This window comes from Aspergillus homomorphus (assembly GCF_003184865.1).
Source record: "Aspergillus homomorphus CBS 101889 unplaced genomic scaffold BO97scaffold_38, whole genome shotgun sequence".
NCBI classification, from domain to species: domain Eukaryota; kingdom Fungi; phylum Ascomycota; class Eurotiomycetes; order Eurotiales; family Aspergillaceae; genus Aspergillus; species Aspergillus homomorphus.
The window spans coordinates 1-19,764 of NW_020291924.1; the positions used below are offsets into that span (position 1 = coordinate 1).

The following is a 19,764-nucleotide window of genomic DNA, read 5'->3' on the forward strand; positions in this document are numbered from 1 at the left end:
GGAGGAGGAGGAGGAGGAGGAGGAGGAGGAGGAGGAGGAACAGGAGCGGTTGTCGGTGGGCCGGTTGGCTTCATCGCGCATGCTCTGTAGGTCGCGGTGGCTGAGGTGGCTGTCATCTCCTACTCCCGAGTCAAGGGACGACTTTGTGCGTCGGTGCAGGGATGAGGCGCCGTCGAAGTGCGACGGGTGACGCGCCTCCTTCCACTCCCTCCTGCGACGGTGCCGTCGCTCCTGGTTCATGGAGAACATCGTCGCGACGCCGCTGGGAACGTCCACGATGCCGCTGACGAACCCCGAGACGATCCCGTACAGGACTTCTGCGCCGGCGGTTAGAGGGCCGCGCGGGTCGCGGTTCGTGTCGTATTCGATCGACCGGTATCTATGGGGTCAGCTTGGAACGTGCATGCGACGTTTCGCAGAGTGACTCACAAGACCACGTTGCGTGGGTCGATCAGACCTGTCTCTACCAGCACTGCCGCGGCGAATGTGCTTAGTTTGATATGCGAATGCCGCACCCACCACACGGCCGGGAGGTGCGGGCATATAGAGCACTGCAGACTCTTCAAGTCGAGATGCTGGTAGAAGCTCACGGCTGCATTCCGCACGCCCTGCTCCGTGCGCATCTGTTCTCCGAGTTCCTTTGCCTTTTCCTTCGTGGATGGCTTCAGAGCGAACTCGATCGCCTCCGTGAGCTTCTCCGTCGTCAACTGCTTGTAAGGAACCGGCTGTGGGCCCGCGCCAGCACGGGCGACGATGGAACCCCAGAAGGGCTGGTCGCCGAAGAACGGGATCACGACCGTGGGACAGCCCAGCACAAGACCGGCGGCGGTGGTTCCGGCTCCGCCATGGTGCACAACGCAGGAGACGTGCTGGAACAGCCAGTCATGTGGAGCCTTGCTGATCATCAGGATATTGTCTGGGATGTCCTTCTCATCCGCCCCGATATTCCCCCAGCCCTTGTTGACGATGGCCCTTTGGCCGCTCGCTTTGATCGCTTCGAAGACGATCTTGGTCAGTGAGCCAGGGTTGTCGACGACGATCGAGCCGAAGCCAATGTATATGGGAGGGGGACCGGCTTTGAGAAATTTGGCTAGATCGTCTGGGGGTTTGTAGTCGGCGCCCGAGGAGAGGAACGAGAATCCCACGACATCGATGTTGTCAGCCCAGTCGGAGGGCTTGGGGAGAAGAGCTGGCGACCTACAGCTATCAGTAAACGTCACACACTGAAGACATATGTCTTACCAAAGATATGTGAACGGGATCTGCAATTGATGTGATATACTTGGCGCTCGTATCGCATCCAACGGATCTAGACCCAGCTCTCGCTTGCGAAATTTGTTGATCAAGTCTCCCAGACCCTCCCACATCATAATTTCCACGATCGCATACGATGCGAAGTTTGCTGCAGACGGTTTCGTATTTTGCGACCGCACTGTCGCTAGCGGATGAGGAAACGCCTGTGTGGCCGACCACGGCATTCTAACGCTGTCAGTCTCGAAATCTGTGACTGAGGCCAGAGCACCTACGTGAACATCATGTTCAATGGAATGCCTAGTTTCTCCGCACAACTAAAGTGCGCAAAGCTGGGCGGATTGGCAATAATCGCATCTGCGACAAACGGTTTGGTGCGGTAATCCCCCGTCTCACTCCACGGGTCGTCGGGGATATGGTGCATGCCCGTCCCGTCGCCGGTCTCCCAGCACGACCGCCAGCAGCCCGAGAATATAGCCTTCATCTCCCGTCGGCGCCGTCGGATCGCGCCGCTTCGTATCGTACTCATATGGGGCATCAACCCCGGGTTCTTGACCATAAATGCCATCAGCTCCGCGGGATCGCCCCCAATGTTGAAGAACTCCAGGCCCTCATCTTCGATAACTTCGCGAAAGGCAAGGTGGGTCGCGAGACGAACGCGATGGCCGTGGGCCTTGAGCACCTTACCCAGTGCGATGAACGGTTGCACATCCCCACGGGAGCCGACGACCTGGACCACGATGTTGAGTTTGAGAGGGCATTTGTGACCCTCCCCCAGATCATCGCCCGCCATCACACAGAACTCATTCTTACCTTTACCTGGATCGTGTGGTTGGGACTGCAGGTGTTGGAGGATCTTGGTGACCCAGGGTTTGCGGTCGCGGAATTTGATATCGAGACGGCCATCGTCTGGACAATGTGGGACGATCGTCAGCAATTGAAACAGATTAGAAGTGAGGGAGGGGACACGCACCCATAATACGAACACCGGTGTTTAGACCCTTTTCATGATAGTGAGCGCGCCGGTTGGTCCGACCATGGCGGCTGGCGGAGGGCTCGTCGTGGGCGAACTGCTCCTCGGGCCAGTCGTCTGCTGTTGGGCCATTGTCGGACGGGGACGGCATGGATGCTGGTGACGGACGGAACGGACCATGTAGGGATGAGGTTGGGTAGAAATGGACTCAATTATAATGATTGAGGGTGACAATAATGTGACTGTTCAGGCAAAAAAAAAAAAGTTGGAGAGGGAGAGAAAAGTGTCACTGTCGGTCGCAAGACACAAAAGTGGAAGAGTGAGTATGGGCAGTGACGCCATCAGGGCCCATTGCTTCATGGAACATCATCGGCGATCCGAGGTCGGGGACGAATGATTGACTGACCAACAAGGAACCGGTGGGTCGGCCTCCCCCAGTTGATCCTCGGCGTCTAATCTATAGTCATCTTTTCAGTCGCTGTTCGGTCGCTCTCCGAAAGCGCGACAGCCCTAGCCTCGCTTCCGAGACCGATTAAGCTCGGGGATATGGCACATGGGATCCCGGGTCGTGGGAATCCTGATGGTGGTTTGGTCATTCCAGCTTTTCCCGCTTGAAAGCCACCAAACGATGATATCATGTGAGGCCATGTGACATGATGTCAAGTCACGTGGGTTGCAGCCAGAGAAGCACCTCAACAAATGAGTGCTACATACATCCCAGGCTGTGCTTGCTGGAATCCTTGCTTCTGTCATTACAATCAATGCTGCAAGATGAGATCAGTCCAAGAGTATGCTGCTAACCGCTGAGTAAACCCCGTCGGTTATGAACTTTCAACCGGCGCGTGCCTCGCCGATCAGCCCTATACTTATGTATACAGCCCCGTCAGAGAATCGAGGCCGTCACCCGAGAACATACAATATATATAGGTAATTCCGCCTCTAGCACCATGCCATAGACCATAGCAAGACAGACCCCGCCCAATGGATTCCGAGACACCCGACTACGAAAGACTCCCACTGACGGTGGAGGGGACCTCTCAGCAGATATCCGCGCTGATCCGGCGCGGCCCCAGACCCGCTATCCTGTGGCTCCACGGCTTCGGCCCTGCAAGGAAGAGCTGCACGATCTAGTCTTCCAGCGATCGCTGAAAGACCACACGTTCATCGCCTACGATGCGCCCGGGTGCGCTGCCACCATGGCCGCTGATCCGACCAAAGCCACCATTGCATTCATGGTCGCCACCGCCGAGGCAGTCCTGCAACACTATCGCATCGACCGCCTCCATCTCATCGGCCACTCAATGGGCGGACTCACGGCCCTGATACTGGCCGATAAATACCCGGACCGCATCATCAGCTTCGTCGATATCAAGGGCAACCTCGCCCCGGAAGACTGTTTCCTCAGCCGCCAGATCTTCACCCACCTGGGCTTCCGCCTCGGAGGAATTCCTCGAGCTCTTCATCAAGCGCATCCGTGACAGCCCCGCGTATTCGAACGCCTTGTACGCGTCGCCGCTGCACGGGCGCGTCCGTCCGCCTGCTATTGAGCCTATCTTCAAACCTATGGTGGAGCTGTCCGATGCAGGCGATCTGCTGGACAGCTTTCTGGCGCTGAAGTGTCCGTTGATGCTTATATATAGTGAACTGAACCGCGACTTGCCGTATCTGGGCACTTGCGGGAGCACGGGGTCGCTTTGGCTAAGATTTCTCAGAGTGGACACTTCCCGATGTATTCGAACCCGGTGGAGATGTTCGGTCGGATTGTGGGTTTTATGAAACGCACGACTGGCGTGTAGAAGTTCAAGATTATGATAGATATATTGGAGATTTCCAAGACAGTGTAGTCTTAACTCCGGTCGACATATAAAACCTCAAAAGTCATGCAAGCAAGCGATGCCCAGCGACATCAACATTGATCCCGTACTCTTGATTGACAGTCAAGATTGAAACTAACTCCGGTGGGCATTCCTCGTCTGGATCCCAACAAGCGCCATTGACAGAACCGTAAATGCTTCAGGCAGGAACACCAGAACCACCCGCACCGCCATACTGCCGGTACTGGAGCTGAGATCTTTGCGCTGCGTGCAAACCGCAATCAACTGGTAAATAACCCGAATCCCCACGAAAAGCAAGACTAGAAACCCTCCTTGTAACAGCTAGTGCCACGATCTCGTTAGCAGACCACAATATTGAAACAGATGTGCAAACATACCGTGGTGCCAATCTGAAACGAGAAGCCATCCTTCCGTCGCTGCGCGGGAAGAAGCAGCACACACGCCCAGATCACCTCCAATCCCCAGACCAAGAGCATCAGCCCCGTGCCAGTAATCCAATGATCGAGGCTGTCCAGCTTGGGGTGACCCTTATAGATGTCCAAGGCGCCTGTGATAGCGAGCGCGAGGGCTGCTCCCATTATCGCTGTCGCTAGAGTCACCACGGCCCAACCTAGCCACTGTCTGCCGGGCTTACGATAGAAGCGGCTGCCAAAAGGGCTGTGAGTCCAGGAACTGTTGTGGGGTCGGGTATAACGTACGCTTCATGAAGTAAGCCATCGATGGCTAGGATGAGCGGCGAGATGCCCACGCCGACAAGGATATTTGCCGCAAGACTCTGGCTATTGTGTACTCCCATCGCACCGCCCACGATACGGGCGACGCAGAAGATACTTAGGTAGTACCATGCCAGAAGCCCGCCTGCACGGCGGGTCCAAAGGATGTAGAGAACTGGGTGAAGAAGGATGAGGTAAAAGACCAGGTCTGCGATGAAGATGCCGTTCATTGTGATGTGAAGGAAAATCTTAGTGGATCGGGGAAGTGAAGTAGACGACGCAGGAGAGATTAGAATGGAGGAAAGGCCTATAGAGATTGCGAAGATGAAAAGTGGACGAGGCTGTTGAAGTAAGAATAGATGTATAATGAAAATTCCGAAGAGCTGAGATCCGGAATGTGATTGAGCTGCTCTTATCAACCGAGAAACCTCTCATCTGAGCTGAGGCAGCCTGTTTTGGACCAGAGCCTTAGAGATAATCGCAGATACCTCCTTGGGTATCCAGCGCGGGAATCTAGTTGATCCATTTTGCTGAGTGGCTTGGTCGCGACAGCCGTTTGACTGGCAAATTTGCACGTACTCAGCAGCTGAACCAGTCGAAAAGCTTGATCAGCCACGTTCAGCCCCGAAGTGAAGTATAAAGCACAGCCACGGTCACCTCAGTGGCATTATGGAAGCAGACCGAGTCAGGAGCGTTCCAATCCATGATAAAGAGTTGTAGAGCCAAGAAAGGTATTCAGATCGATGGTTGCCTAAGCGGAGTTCATTTGATGCACCAAAGGCTTCGCATGGGCCCGCCCCGGCGGGAGGAAGGCTTAGTGTGCACTAGTCCTGATCAGGTAAGCAGTTCGACATTTCCCCCTATGGAAGGACCGCTGACGCGGGCGCCGCAATGACTCTTCCAAGTTAAGTTTTCTCTTTGATCTTCCCTTCTCGCCATGGCTCCTTCGTCCCACTTCTTCTCTCATTCATAATAATCATTCCTCGCTATGAGACTGTTCTTGCTTACTTCTAGAGCCCCGAGGTGATTGCCAAGTTAAGAAAGCCGTTCGACTGCGTGATGGTTTATCGCGGGAAACCCAGTGCGGCCTGTGCCTGGTGTCGAAGCCGCCGCCTTAAGGTATACCCATGACACACTCTACCTTCCCAGCAGTGCTAAGATCTCCCAGTGCAACCAGAAACGGCCCTCGTGTTCATCCTGCCTCAGAGCTAAGCGCGTCTGCTCCGGATATCGGGATCTAGCGGCCCTTAGCTTCCACGATCAGACTGCCGAAGTCGTCGGAAAAGCTCATCGCCGTCTACAATGGCAACCTGAATGCATCAACTCTTTCTCTTCGAGAAAGCAGTCAAATCCTGTGTCACCCTCCGATGCGGAATGCTCTGCGGACAGACGCCCCGCTGCCACTGCGCTTATGCTGCAGTCAGTCTCGACTCCAATCGCCGATCAAGGAATCGCTTACGTCCTCACCTATCATGTGGGTCCCGCCGACCGTTCAGTCTCAGGGCACCTGTCATTCTTACCGTCCTTGTTACGACAAGAGTCAAGCCCTGCCATTATGGCGTCTATCAATGCTATGGGTCTGGCAGCGCTAGGTAACATTCACAGCAGCCCCCAGCTCATTCGTGAAGCGCGCCAAAATTATACTACAGCACTGTCAAAGACAAACACTGCATTACAAGACACTGCCACAGCAAAGTCCGACGCCACACTCGCTGCTGTTCTTATATTGGGACTCTATGAAGTGAGTGTTCGCGCTAAGGTCAGCCTACTTTGTCACTAGCTGATCTCAGGATTCCCAGATAATCACCTGTCAAAGTCGCGCCCTTATGGTACGCTGGGTAGATCATATTGAAGGAGCGATGGCCCTCATCAGGCTACGGGGCCCGGAGCAGCTGCAGCGCCCCGTTGGATTCGACCTGTTCATGCAATTGCGCGGCCAATACGTAGGTCCATCGACGGCCCTGGGTCACTGATAATGATGCTGACCACCACCTCATTTTGCAGACTTTGAGCAATCTTTATCGCAAAAATCCCACTCCTGCATGGCTTGTGGCCTTGTCAGAGGAGACAATTGGCATGCGAAGCCCGCAGCTGTCCTCAACGGAACCGTTCTTCAAGTATCTTGCCCAGGTCAGTGATTTGTTTGCCCAAATCGGCCGCAAAGCAGAGAAGTCCCCCATAGCTATCGTACAAGAAGCACTGCAGTTGGATGCCTTGCTAGCTGCGTGGGCCTTGACAATCGACCAGTGCTGGCAATACACGGTGCTCGACGCAGCCGCCGGCGGGAAGGATCAGCCTGCGGCTCAACATGTTTTCGGACATTTTTATCACACGTACCCCGAAGTGGGGGTCGCCGTGATATGGAATACTTACCGAATGACGAGGATCGTGATTCATGAACTAATCGCCGCTGTGTGTGAGCGGCTGTTGCGTCGATCCAGGGGCAAAAACCATGAATATTGGTCGACCATTTGCCGGAGCGCGGCAATCACCCGCCAGCTATCGGAGGAAATATGCGCCAGTGTCCCTTATTACTTTGGCCCGAATCAGCCTACTGCATCGCTGATTGAGGCCTCAGGTCTGATTCGTCTACACTGGACGCTCTTTGTTGCCTCGGATTGCGTTGGAAGCACACCACGCATGAAGGCCTGGATCCTGCAACGCTTGGATGAGATTGGCCGACGGACAGGAGTGCAACAGGCCTTAGCTATGACGGAATACCTCCTTGGAGAAGTATCTCTCAATTGGCTGAAGAAGGAACTCCAGGCTCTTGATAATGTGCAGGACGCAGGCCATGGTTGCATTCCTTTTGCACCTGGGATGCTATCCAACTTCTACGAGAATGAACCGTGATTGGCGAGGACGCTATTGAGATGTTCGATTCAACTGAAATGTCAGACCAGCACCCTTTTCACCCACCGTGTGTGACACGGCGTAGGCATGAAAGGTAAGCTTATCGTGCCCGTACACAGAGTGGAGGGTCAAATGAGCCCAGCGCATGAGAGGCCCTACCTCAACAAGGGCAACCACGCCACGGCCGCCCGTGCGGGGATGACATGCACTTCCGAGCCTGGGGTGTACCTGGTGAAAAAGTTCGGAGCGCGCCACGAGGACATCTTTTTAGTGCGGGAGAATGATGCTGCGGAATTACTGACAGGTCAGCGAGCCACGGGCCCATAGAACCCATGAGGATGGTCATCAGGGCAGTCAAGGGGACAGTGGATCTGTAGTGCTGTTATTCAGCCAATTTACAGCGATGGGGGCTGTTGCTATACAGTTTTGCCACCGGAGAAATGAAGGGGTGCTCGGGTTGCTGCCGTGGGTTCTTGGCTCGCTTCCTTCTGCTTGAGTAGGGATGGATTTTCGCGCTATCAGAACCTTCTTGCGATGCGTGCTATGGATGGCTGTTGATTAAAAAATTCTGAAGAGTCCGAGAGCACAGTCGTCGACTTTACTTGCACACTCACACGGCGACAGTCGAATGCCGATATACTCGTCTTCACGAATTGTCGAGTGCACATGATTTTGCTTGTTTATTGCGTGGTGTTCGTGCCTCGTAAATCAGGCTCAAGTGGATGCCAGCCGAAAGTTGTCTAACCGCTTTTGTAGCCAATGATAATTCTATAATGCTTGGCACAATCCCATGAGCCATGCAAACGATGAAGAGGAACCGAGTTACAGCACAACTTGGAACCTTCGGACCCGACTCACTCTCACTTGGACTGCCAGAACGGGCAATGACAGGAATGCCTGTAAGAAAGCAAGGTCCCCAGCAAGAAAATATGGGTTAAGGTTTGCCAAGCATCACGGTCTGCATTAGTAGCATTTGAGATCGGCTCTTCTGCATGACACTATCTCGCCAATTTTTGACATGCTGTCCGATCCACTGCACAGTATCTGGACCACTTGACCGGCTAGCTATCTTCACAATGGACTGGCTAGGCAAGTCCAAAATTGGGGTTGCAGCAGCAAGGGCCCGAGGCCTTCAGGGATCAGCGGTCTGAATGCGGAGGAGGATCGGGGCAGGAGAAATGAATCTGACTGGAGACGGCATGGATCGGCACACTAAAGGTTAGGTTCCTCTGCCCCGGATTTTTGTCCAACCCTCCCCACAGCCACCCGTGACCATGGACAACAGACTTAAACAAATTGTTGCAAGGTGGTTGCACGCACTTCTTTCCCGAGCTGGTCCATGGATCCTGCCTGGTCACCTGAGCGGTAGACTTGAGAGCCACCTCTTTGGTCAATTTCTGCCCATTCCTTCTTCCTCTTCACCTCCTCCCATCTCCTTTTCGGTCCCTTTACTCGACATATTATTTCTATCTACCATGTTGTTCGAGTGAGCACGCCGTCACTGCCTGATTGACCCTCGCCTGCGAACATGGCCAACGACACTGCCCCGATCCAGGGAATTGCGGGCCACTACACTGGTGACAGCTTCGCGCTCCAGGCCACCCTCGCAACTCTCCTCGGCTGCGCGCTCTACAGTGCCTGCGAGCTGATTTTGTTGATATTTCTGACCTTTCACCGTTACGCCGGCCTCTACTTCTGGAGTCTCCTCATTTCGACCGGCCTCGGCATCATCCCGCAATCACTCGGCCTACTGCTTAAATACTTTAAGCTGGCGCCGATATGGCTCTCTGTGACTCTCACGACGTTTGGATGGGCCATCATGGTGACCGGTCAATCTGTCGTGCTGTACTCCCGGCTGCACCTCGTCGTGCGTAGCCAACTTATCCTCCGCGGCGTGCTCGCCATGATCGTCATTGATGCGATCATTCTCCAGATCCCGCAGATCGTGCTCTCCTACGGCGTCGTCTCCAACGACGGCGCCCGCTACATGGGCCTGTACGTCATCTGGGAGAAGCTGCAGATGACGGGCTTTTTTGTGCAGGAGATCATCATCTCCGCTATCTTCCTCGTCCAGACCGTGCGCCTGTTGAACATGTACCCGAACCGCAGCAAGCGCCGCTCCCATATCATGTACCAGCTGCTCATCATCAATACGGCGATCATTCTGATGGATATTTCGTTGCTGGTGCTGGAGTATCTAGACATCTATATCATCCAGGTGTCGCTGAAGACGTTCTTCTACACGATTAAGCTCAAGTTCGAGTTTGCGGTGCTCTCACGGCTGGTCTCGTTTGTGAATTATGATCCGGAGCAGGACTCGTCGATGACGATGTTGAGTTAAGAGTTGTCGAGTGTTTCTATCGTTTCATTTACCGATGGGAACACGCATACACTCAAAAAATTCTCGTGGATTGTTTGCGCTGGTCGGAAGCAGTCACTGCGGGCTTGGAGTGGGTGGCTAACCCTTGCTGCCACACGGGTGCATGGGAGGCAAACAACATTGCACACCCACGATACTCCTCCTCAACGATACTATCTCTCGCCGCCCTCGTCTCATCATATTCCTGGTACAAAATGCCCAATCCATCCTCTCCAATCATTAGGATGACAGATCGCCGACGAGGCAACGGGACAGACGCGATAAAGACCTGGTACCGGACCTAGTGAACCTTCCGCGCCTCGGCACCAACTTGCAGGACAATCTTATGGTTTGGCCTCAACTCGGGCCCGCTACTCGGAGCCATGGGATGAGCTGTAGGGTGTGCTGAATTCACAAGCATTACTCCGTCGAACTTCACTCAGGCAATACGCTTAGCATAAACAAGCGGAGGATGGGTCCTGGAGCATCAAGGCAGAAGAAGCATGAGATGAGGCAATATGTCTCTGCTTCTTACCTCTTTAGCTGTAATAAACTTTCTCTAAGATGTGGGGACACGACTCAACGAATCACAATACAGCACTGACATGTAAATTAGAAGTGACGTTGTTCCAGAACGAGTAGAACTCAAAAATAAACATGATGGAGTCATTCTCTCAGTCTCTTCACACAAAACACAGCCAATCTCCTACAGACCAGCTATCCAGCTAAAAAGTCCCCTAGCAGTAGGCACGAAAACTCCCCTCAACACAATCGCCATTTAAAAATTCCCAATACTCGACATATCACATTCTACCAACACTTTCAAACACCTGTTCCTGCGCTTCAGCAGCCATCAGGTATGCTTCTCTTATTCCCAGTACCTAACCGTTCCGGGTAAGAACCGCCGGACCCCCATCTTTTTAACTTCCTGGCCACCTCAGCCTTATAACCAGGCAGAATAAGCGTTCCGGGGGAGAACCCCCAGACCCCCCTTTTCTTCAGCTTCCTGGAAACCTCAACACATACCAGAAACACACTGACCTAACGCCAGAGTAACATAAGTGAAGTTCCAGGAAGCTGAAAAGAAAGGGGGGTCCGGGGGTTCTCCCCCGGTTAACTAGCTAGCCGCGGGGACACAACCGCCCGTTATTATTCCACGAGAGCGGCAACGGATCCTCCACGCGGACGACCCAGTCCTCGGCCCCGACAGCCGTGAGCGCAAAGAAGACGCCCCAGGGATCATACCGCTGCTTCAGCGCATACAGCCGCGGGTAATTGGCCCCGTAGAACGCCTCCTGCAGCGCCGGCTCAAGCAGGTCCGCCTCGCTCATGTACACGCCCGAGTCGCCCAGGTCGCGCAGCGCCTGCATCCAGCGCGTTAGACCCAGCGACCTCTCTTTCACGACCGCCCAGCTGGCGCTCGAGTTCCACTGCGCGACCACGATCGCGTGCGTCAGCGTGTCTCGCCAGGCGGGGAGGACGGCGTTGCGTGGTGGCTGCGGGGCCGCTTTGCCTTTTCCTGTTAGGTGGAAGCCGGCTATTGAGTAGCCCTTTTGCTTTTAGTTTTTTTCCCAAAAGGATAAAGGGGGGAAGGGGAAGTACCTGTGCCACTGCGTCTTTGTGCGCGAGGAAGTTCCGTCGGCGTAGTCCTGCGTCGTGGTAGGCCTGGCGTGGCAGCAGCCGCGACGCGATCTTCGTGTTTGCGCCGCCCATGTATTCCTGCGGGAAGGCGGGTTTCCAGGCGTCGTGGCTGGTCAGTTAGTACTTTTCTTTCGCGGAGGATTGAGGGTGCCAGGGAGTTGAAGGAAAGGGGTCCGGGGGTCTTCCCCCGGGTACGCCCATCCTGGGTATAAAGTTGAGGTGGCCAGGGAGCTGAAACAAAGGGGGGCCCGGGGGTTCTCCCCCGGAAACGCTAATATCTATTATATAGGGGGTGAGGGTTGTACTTACAAGTTGTCAGCGTGGTGGTAGACCGGGGTATAGGCGATATGCAGCCGATCGAGCGTGTCGAACCACGGCTGCAGCAGCCGCTGCGTCTCGGGAATGGTCATGTTCGGCGCTAGCAGTGACTGGATGCGCAGGTAGTAGTCCGTGTCGCCGGGGTAGTTGGTGCCGCGCTGCAAGCTGGACGCGCCCAGGTCGTAGTAGGCGTATGTGCCTGCGTCGACGAGTCGCTCGATGTTGTCGATGTACGCTTCCACGCCAGCCCAGAAGGCGGCCGGGCCGGGCGCGCTGGCCACGGTGAAGTTGAATGTCACAGTCGTCGTTGGAAGTCGTGGGTAGGCTTTTACGGTGATCGAGGTCACGACGCCGATCGTGCTGCCGCCGCCGCCGCACAGCATCCAGTAGAAGTCTGGGTGCTGTGTCGCGGTCGCCGTGATGAACCGCCCGTCGGCCAGCACCACTGTGGATGTCAGTTAACCAATTCCTAGAATACAGGAAGCACGACGAGTGCCAGAGAGAGGCTCACCTTGCAACGCCAGCACCTGGTCGGCTGCCATGCCATACAGACCGCTGAGCGGCGAATGCCCGCCGCCAAGGGTATACCCGCCAGCCAAACCCACAGTGACGCCCTCCCCGCCAACAACCGTCACGTTATTTTGCTTCGCAAACTCGTACGCCACGAAAGCCTGCACGCCAGCGCCCAGCTTAATCGCCGGGCCCACGTACCCGCCATCCGCCGCGAAAGACGGGTAGAACGCGCGGTCATTCAGCGCATGCGTCCACACCGACAGCGCGCCCTTCCCGGCGGACTTACCGCTGAAATCGTGGCCTGTGTTTTTGACCACCAGCCGGAGGTTGGCGTTGCGTGCGAAGTTGACGGCTAGTTGGATCTGCGCGACGCTGCTCGCGTTCACGACGTAGGTTGCGTACCCGCCCTCCGTGCAGGTGGAGGTGTAGTTGAAGCCGAAGGCCATGCAGCTGCGGCCTGTGTAGAGGGGGTTCATGACTGAGGTTGGGTGGTTGATGCTTTAGGTGATTAGTGTGCGCGATTCGGGGAGAGGGGGGAGAGGGGAAGAGGGCATGGGCTTACTGCATGGACGAATTGAACCAGTTCATGCTCAGCTTGTAGCATGTTGCGTTGTCGTACTCCGGCCAGTCTGCGTAGCACGGTGCTGCCAGCGGGGCGGGGCGGAGGAGGCTTCCGCCCAGGAGCTGAGCAAATAGCTCCCATGTTGACGGTGATGGCCACGCCGCGTCGCCGGGCATGGCCTTGCATTGTCTTGGACTCTGGGGTGGGGGGTGCTTATCGCCGAAGGCGAAGAGACTCGACACATTCTCGTGTTGGAGACTCGCTGTGAGATTCCGAAGGACGTTGTCTGTGAGCTGCACTGTTTCGCCGGCGAATAGCGGTGGCGCGCCCGGTGTGAAAGCTGTCGCGGTTGTTGCTGCTGGAGCTGCAATGCGAGATCCGCTAGATCCTGCTGCTGCTGCTGCTGCAGACTGGCAGAGCAGGAGGGCGTTGATGATACTCGCGACCTTCATCTTGATCACAGGAGAAGACCACGGTTGTCGCTGGAGGGGATCGGGGGGCGAACAGCCTTGTTTTGAACCTCAGGAGCGCGCGCATAGACCCTCGGTTGATACAGATGGCGACTGTTGACTGGCCTTTGAATGAGATGTTGGTTGGGATCATGTTGTACTGGTTCTTCTGCTACTTGCATGTACCTCGTTTGCAGGTACTTCGTTTGTCAAAATGGGACCTTCCACAAGTCTCTTGTTACACACCACACATCGGTCTAACATTCAGTACTAGATAGGTGTGAGAATTTGACAAGTACTGTACATACAATACATGAGGATGGCAAGCGCAATAAGCACACTATACAACAAGTCTACCGAAAGAATTAGGATGACAAGTATAATAAACATACTAGGTACAACACGTTCACTAGGTATAATTAGAACATTGAGTATATCAAGTACATCAGGTACATTAAGTACATCGAGTACAACAAGTACAACATACACAAAACTACAGCAACATACACCACGATAACAGCATTCTAAGTATAGACACCGAGCAGCAACCGCGTCACCGCCAGACCAGATGCCAAGAAACAGTCCGCATATCCCTGTCCTTCCAAACCCGGCTGTCAGCCCTTGACCGGGCCTGCAGCGCGGTTTGTATTGCGACGCGCCCAACGACTTCCCGGTACATGCATTGCGCATAATCGGGACATCTGAGCTCGGCCACCGCATTGTAAACCCGCCTAGCCGGCTGGTATCTCATGATCAACAGCTGATAATGTGCTGGCTGGAGTGTCACGGCCTTGTACCTGGCCCCTCAGCTTCCCAGCACGCTCAATCGAATTGAGATTAGTGAGCGTTCCGGGAGAACCCCTGGATCCCCCTTTTCTTTCAGCTTCCTGGCGACCGAAGTCCTCTTATCAGTGTAGCATTGAAAGAAAGGCCTCCTCGGGCTGATTTACTCTGGTTATAGATTGAGGTTGCCAGGAAGCTGAGAGAAAGGGGGGTCCGGGGGTTCTCCCCCGGGACGCTTTACCCGCAGCTGTGGAAGTCCTAGCAAACAACAAGCCCGCGTCGCGAATCCTCAGGAACGGCGTCGCTAGTTTGGGGTTGCGATGTGGGTAAGAGATACTCTCCAGAGACCATGGAAGTGCCCTACTCAACAGAAAACATCTCTGGTTCCATCGTTCAACCGGGTGCAGCGTCAATGAGAATCGTTCTGCACTAGGATCGGAAGTCTATCGAATTCCGGCCTTGGTTCGTAATGACCTCACAGCTACCGGCATCAATCATGAATATAAGTACAGCCTGGTTGCCTGCGAAGATGATGTTAGACTTAGGCAGTTCGGCCAGGTCTATTGACAAATGTTGTCTACACTGATGGACAACATCTTCAAGGATACGGCGATGTGTCGCATTCGGCTTGACGAGAGAACGACGTGTCTTCAGGAGCGCATGAAATCTCTTCAGCCATGTCAGTCTCTTCCAAACAGCAGCCTTAGGCTTGATCATTGCTCCCTGTGGGTCAACTGCCTGGCCTTTTCAAAGAGTATACCGACTGACCTCGACGTAACCGTCGCGACATCAACAAGACTCGCGATGGCGACCGTCATCATTGCATCTTGAAATGACTCAAGCCGGCAAATCAACACCCATCACAATCCATTTCTCGACTCTTCAACTTCCAAGAATCATCCATCATCTCTCAACCAGTCACTCAAATCCAATTTTCTCCACAAAACGTCCGACCCACTCCTTGTATCGCAATCCCAACTCTATACGAAAAACACCACACCATCAAAATGACCAACACAAAATACGACACGGTCGAGACAACCAAACAAGACCACCACTCCACCTCCCTCGAAGCCATCACTCCAATAACAGACGGCAACCGCGCACGCCAAACCTGCTGGCTCTGCGGCCACGACTACCAGCCCTGGCTGTACCCCATCCCCGAAGACAGCGCAACGGTAAGCCTCGCATCCACCCTACCCCCAGCCCACCCTTAACACTGAAATAAGCGTCCCGGGGGAGAACCCCCGGACCCCCCTTTCTTTCAACTCCCTGGAACCTCAATCTTAAACCCAGAGAGAAAGTAGCCGGGGGAGAACCCCCGGACCCCCCTTTCTTTCAGCTTCCTGGCCACCTCAATCTCAGACTAGTGCAATCCAACTAACCAGAGAAACACAATAGTCTCTCCCGCCGGATATATACACCCTTCCCCTCCCCCACGAATCCAATGTTGCCATATCCCTGAAAACACAAACCCTGGTAACCCTCTGCAAAAAATGCGCCACCGAAACCACCAAACCCCACCTCCAACCCCAACTCTTCTACCCGCAAGACCTCGACTTCTTCATCGCTTTCGAGCTGCGCGAGCGCTCGGCTACCCGCTCCGCCCAGATCGATAGCGAGAAGCCCTCGAAGCGGGACTACGAGGTGCATTTGGTCGAGGAGGGAAGGATGCCTTTTTGGGTTGTTGGAGCGCTTTACTGCTTTGTTGAATTGGGGGGACCTGGTTCCGAGGGTGACGATCAGACCCTGTGGGAGGGGAAAAGCGAGACGAAGGTGCAGTTCTGGGACGGCGAGCCTGTTGCTGCTATCCTGCGGGCTGTTCGGCTTGTTGAGCTTGGTCTTGGGGGAGCGCGCGTGGACGCTGGTGTCGTGGAGAAGTTGTTGGTTCTTCGGGATTTGTATGCTGGGGAGGAGGTGGAGGATATACGGCGGAGGTATGGGGCCAAGGGACATACATAGCACTGGTATGAGATTGAGGTGGTCAGGAGGCTGAAAGAAAGGGGGGTCCGGGGGTTCTCCCCCGGAACGTCTTGTAAACCAGTATTTTAGATAAGGTGCCTGGAAGCTGAAAGAAAGGGGGGTTTGAAGGGTTCTCCCCCCATGAGCATGTCAGCTCAAGGGTTTTCGAACCCTCGTGGTATATCTACTCTCTGGTCAAGCTGAAGTGTAGCTGTATCTACCGAGATGCATGCATACCCGCATTACCGCATCCGGCACCCGTCCCAAGGAACTTACTTACCTTACCGTCAAATCCAGCCCCCTCAATGCACCACTACCCCGGACACGAACACGAGCTGGAGTTCTATACGAACCCCTCATGTGTCATACATAAGCAACCATCATCCCATCAGTGTCTACCCCGCACCCCAACATCATAAAGAACATGTCTCTCCCCTTCGCCCGTCTCCGCCTCCACTGCACCCTCAAACCACCCCAATCCACCAGAACAATGACAACACCCAAACCAACACACTACGACGCCATAATCATCGGCTCAGGCCAAGGCGGCACCCCGCTCGCCACGGCCCTCGCAGAAGCAAAGCACAAGACCGCGCTGATCGAGCGAGCGCATCTAGGCGGCTGCTGCGTGAACGAGGGATGCACGCCCACGAAAACCATGATCGCCTCGGGGCGAGTAGCGCATCTTGTGCGACGGGGAGCGGAGTACGGGGTGCATTCGAGCGGTAGTGGCGATAACGCTGTGACGACCGATATGCTGAGGGTGCGGCAGCGGAAGCGCGAGATCGTAGCGTCGTTCCGGGCGGGAAGTGAGCGGCGGTTAAGGGAGGCGGGGGTTGAGGTTTTGATGGGTGAGGCGAGGTTTGTGGATGGGGAGGGGGAGGGGGAGAAGAGGATGGTTGTTGCGATGCGGGAGGGCGGGGTGAGGGTTGTTTCTGCGGATACGGTCGTTGTGAACACCGGGTGTCGACCTGCTGTTCCTGTCGTTGAGGGTATAGAGAGGATTCCTGGGGAGAGGGTGCTGGATTCCTCCTCTGTTATGGAGCTGGGCGAGGTTCCTCGCCATCTGGTTGTGGTTGGGGGCGGGTATATTGGTGTTGAGTTTGGGCAGCTGTTTCGTCGGCTTGGGGCGCGGGTGACGCTGCTGCATCGCGGGATGCAACTATTGCCGCGGGAGGATCAGGACCTGGCGGATATGTTGCTTGATGTATTCAGGGACGAGGGGGTGGAGGTTTTGCTTGAGACGACGCCAGTTCGAATCTTGTCGTCACCTAATAGCGATGGCGCTTTCGATGTTCTGATGCGGACCAAGCAAGGGGACCGGGTCCTGCAAGGCGCCACGCATATCCTCTTCGCGGCTGGACGCGTGCCGAATACCGAATGCTTGAATCTCGGCGCAGCGGGCGTGAGCACCGATGCCAAGGGCTATATCGTCACCAACGAGTATCTCGAGACCTCCGTGCCGTCGATCTATGCCATCGGCGACGTCAAGGGCCTGCCTGCGTTCACGCACATCTCCTACGACGACTCCCGCATCCTCCGGTCGTCACTCCTGCCCTCGCGCCCTGCCGCGCAGAGACGGTCCACGCGCGACCGGCTGGTGCCGTACGTGGCCTTCACCGATCCCCAATTCGCGCACGTCGGACTGCACGAGCACGAAGCGCGGGAGCGGTATCCCGACAAGCAGATCCTGACGGCGCAGATGCCCATGAGCTATGTGGCGCGCGCTTTAGAGATCGACGAGACCAGAGGCGCGATGAAGGCCGTGGTCGATGCGGAGAGCGGGCTCATCCTGGGGTTCTCGTGTCTCGGTGTTGAGGGCGGAGAGCTGATGGGTGTTGTGCAGATGGCGATGGTGGGGGAGTTGCCCTACCACCGATTGCGGGATGCTGTGTTTGCGCATCCGACTTTGGCAGAGTGCTTGAATAATCTGTGGGGGTTTTTGAAGTGAGGGGGTTATATTGCCAACTGCCTTGTTATATATCCGTGGGCGGATATATGACGGAACGAGTTGAGGCAATAGGTTGCGTATGGTAGTCTGGAGGGTGTGCTGTTTTATTGATACATGTTGGGTCAGGTGCTGGGAAGCTGTAAAGAAGGGGGGTCTGGCGGTTCTCCCCCGGAAGGCTTTACGAAACCAGTGAATTAATTGAGGTGCTTGGGAAGCTGAAAGGAAAGGGGGGTCCGGGGGTTCTCCCCCGGGATGCCTTATTTGGGAGGGTTTTGCATTGGGGTGGATTGTCTAGAACAAAAAAGCACTTTGAGCCAAGCAGGCAAAGAAAGCAAAAAGCGATGACCAGACTGGGGCTCGATCCCAGGACCTTATCGGTGTTAACGATACGTGATAACCAACTACACCATCCGGCCGCTTATGCTTATCATGTTTGACTAAGGTTTCTATGTTCGTGCACAAATAACTGAATGGTTTCCGATCGACATGTCAGAACCTTGTCAAGTCCTACAATCCCAGCAAAAACCCTGGCAGTCAGCCGACCGCACAAGATTACTGCCGGAGGGACCGTCAAGTTAAGGCTATTGCCGAGTGAGCGGCGGCCGCCACCGAATTGCCTTTGAGGGCCAGCAAGACACTAGCGGGAAATTGAGTTGGATAGCGTCGAGTCCATGTGCGAGACCGACGCTAAGATCGGCGGCGAATGACCCTCGCACCCCGCGTTTGCTGCCAAACCCCAGCCGTCCGAAACTTGGAGGATGGAACGAGGGAGAATGCGGTGGAAATTCGCGTACAGGATCAGGATTCAGTTCCCCTGAAAGTTTGCCCAAAGTTCGCTGGATCGACTCAATTTGAATCCTAAAGAGAAGGGTATGGTCATGTGACACCACGCTTGCCCTCATCTCCACGCTCGCAGCCGGCCTCCTCGGACGCTCCGATCAGCATCACGGCGGGTATGGTCCAATATGTTTAGTGTAAGCTGACTTCGAGCCACGGAAAAGTTCGCTGTCGGGGAGCGACAGTACAATTGCAATCCCGACCGTCAGCCATCGTGTTTGCCATCGTCGACCGGGATGTGTTCACCCGCACCGTGACCAGGACTGAGGCAATAACCAGGGTAACGACTGGACGAAGGCAGAGACTAGTGACCGTGCGAAACAGTGATTCGCTGCCACATCCTTCAGGATTGCTTGCTGTCACCCCGGATGTAACTTGTACATGTCACCTTCCAGTTGCTATTAGCCAGTGGGGTCGGCCTGACCGAAACGGCGAAAACCGCCGCCCGTCTTGGAGGTGCACTGCGCAAAAAAGCTTCCCGGCCAGGCCTATCGGCTTGTTGAGGCACCGGCCAACTTGGTCAGGATATCCTTTGCCCAAACAGCCACATACATCATTCGACCTACAATTAGGGCCGGTCTTGGTCCTGGGGGATTCCCTCAGTCGGTGAGGTGGGATTGCGCTATCTGTCTCCGGCCTTTGTTACAGAGCGCAGGACCCTTGTTTTCACCCGCCAATCGGGCTCGGCAGCTCAACCTGGGGATTTGGGAGGCTTTGTGGTACTATCGTGGTCGACCACGTTCCAGCGACAATCGATCTGGGGA

At 55.1% G+C, this 19,764-nt stretch overlaps 8 protein-coding genes and 1 non-coding gene across 9 annotated transcripts; 5 read left to right on the top strand and 4 right to left on the bottom strand.

Annotated features, from left to right (window-relative positions):
* Positions 1-425: 425 nt before the first annotated feature.
* On the bottom strand, positions 426-2,375 carry BO97DRAFT_436853 (putative UDP-glucose,sterol transferase; the record flags this gene model as incomplete). The annotated part of the gene is made up of 4 exons (XM_025697814.1): positions 426-1,197; positions 1,243-1,479; positions 1,527-2,160; positions 2,225-2,375. The coding sequence occupies 4 exons, from the start codon at positions 2,373-2,375 to the stop codon at positions 426-428; spliced, it is 1,794 nt and encodes a 597-aa protein (XP_025548498.1).
* A 505-nt stretch (positions 2,376-2,880) lies between these two features.
* Positions 2,881-4,041, top strand: BO97DRAFT_480000 (alpha/beta fold hydrolase; the record flags this gene model as incomplete). The annotated part of the gene is made up of 2 exons (XM_025700725.1): positions 2,881-2,892; positions 3,181-4,041. 2 exons carry the CDS (start codon positions 2,881-2,883, stop codon positions 3,700-3,702), a joined length of 534 nt encoding a protein of 177 aa, XP_025548499.1. The 3' UTR covers positions 3,703-4,041.
* A 132-nt stretch (positions 4,042-4,173) lies between these two features.
* Positions 4,174-5,002, bottom strand: BO97DRAFT_351874 (uncharacterized protein; the record flags this gene model as incomplete). Its single annotated transcript, XM_025692003.1, has 3 exons — positions 4,174-4,380; positions 4,437-4,704; positions 4,758-5,002. The coding sequence occupies 3 exons, from the start codon at positions 5,000-5,002 to the stop codon at positions 4,174-4,176; spliced, it is 720 nt and encodes a 239-aa protein (XP_025548500.1).
* An 829-nt stretch (positions 5,003-5,831) lies between these two features.
* BO97DRAFT_427410 (Zn(II)2Cys6 transcription factor) lies at positions 5,832-7,625 on the top strand (the record flags this gene model as incomplete). The annotated part of the gene is made up of 4 exons (XM_025697199.1): positions 5,832-5,891; positions 5,941-6,513; positions 6,572-6,715; positions 6,777-7,625. 4 exons carry the CDS (start codon positions 5,832-5,834, stop codon positions 7,623-7,625), a joined length of 1,626 nt encoding a protein of 541 aa, XP_025548501.1.
* Positions 7,626-9,153: 1,528 nt separating this feature from the next.
* BO97DRAFT_472420 (uncharacterized protein) lies at positions 9,154-9,966 on the top strand (the record flags this gene model as incomplete). Its single annotated transcript, XM_025700129.1, has 1 exon — positions 9,154-9,966. The coding sequence occupies one exon, from the start codon at positions 9,154-9,156 to the stop codon at positions 9,964-9,966; it is 813 nt and encodes a 270-aa protein (XP_025548502.1).
* A 1,139-nt stretch (positions 9,967-11,105) lies between these two features.
* Positions 11,106-13,470, bottom strand: BO97DRAFT_458149 (FAD binding domain protein; the record flags this gene model as incomplete). The annotated part of the gene is made up of 5 exons (XM_025699221.1): positions 11,106-11,540; positions 11,587-11,734; positions 11,935-12,388; positions 12,455-12,954; positions 13,019-13,470. 5 exons carry the CDS (start codon positions 13,468-13,470, stop codon positions 11,106-11,108), a joined length of 1,989 nt encoding a protein of 662 aa, XP_025548503.1.
* A 1,787-nt stretch (positions 13,471-15,257) lies between these two features.
* Positions 15,258-16,212, top strand: BO97DRAFT_427413 (uncharacterized protein; the record flags this gene model as incomplete). Its single annotated transcript, XM_025697200.1, has 2 exons — positions 15,258-15,428; positions 15,652-16,212. 2 exons carry the CDS (start codon positions 15,258-15,260, stop codon positions 16,210-16,212), a joined length of 732 nt encoding a protein of 243 aa, XP_025548504.1.
* A 490-nt stretch (positions 16,213-16,702) lies between these two features.
* On the top strand, positions 16,703-18,163 carry BO97DRAFT_436858 (mercuric reductase; the record flags this gene model as incomplete). Its single annotated transcript, XM_025697815.1, has 1 exon — positions 16,703-18,163. The coding sequence occupies one exon, from the start codon at positions 16,703-16,705 to the stop codon at positions 18,161-18,163; it is 1,461 nt and encodes a 486-aa protein (XP_025548505.1).
* Positions 18,164-18,505: 342 nt separating this feature from the next.
* BO97DRAFT_t224 lies at positions 18,506-18,579 on the bottom strand. Its single transcript has one exon. It is a non-coding gene; the product is annotated as a tRNA-Val (tRNA).
* Positions 18,580-19,764: the final 1,185 nt, after the last annotated feature.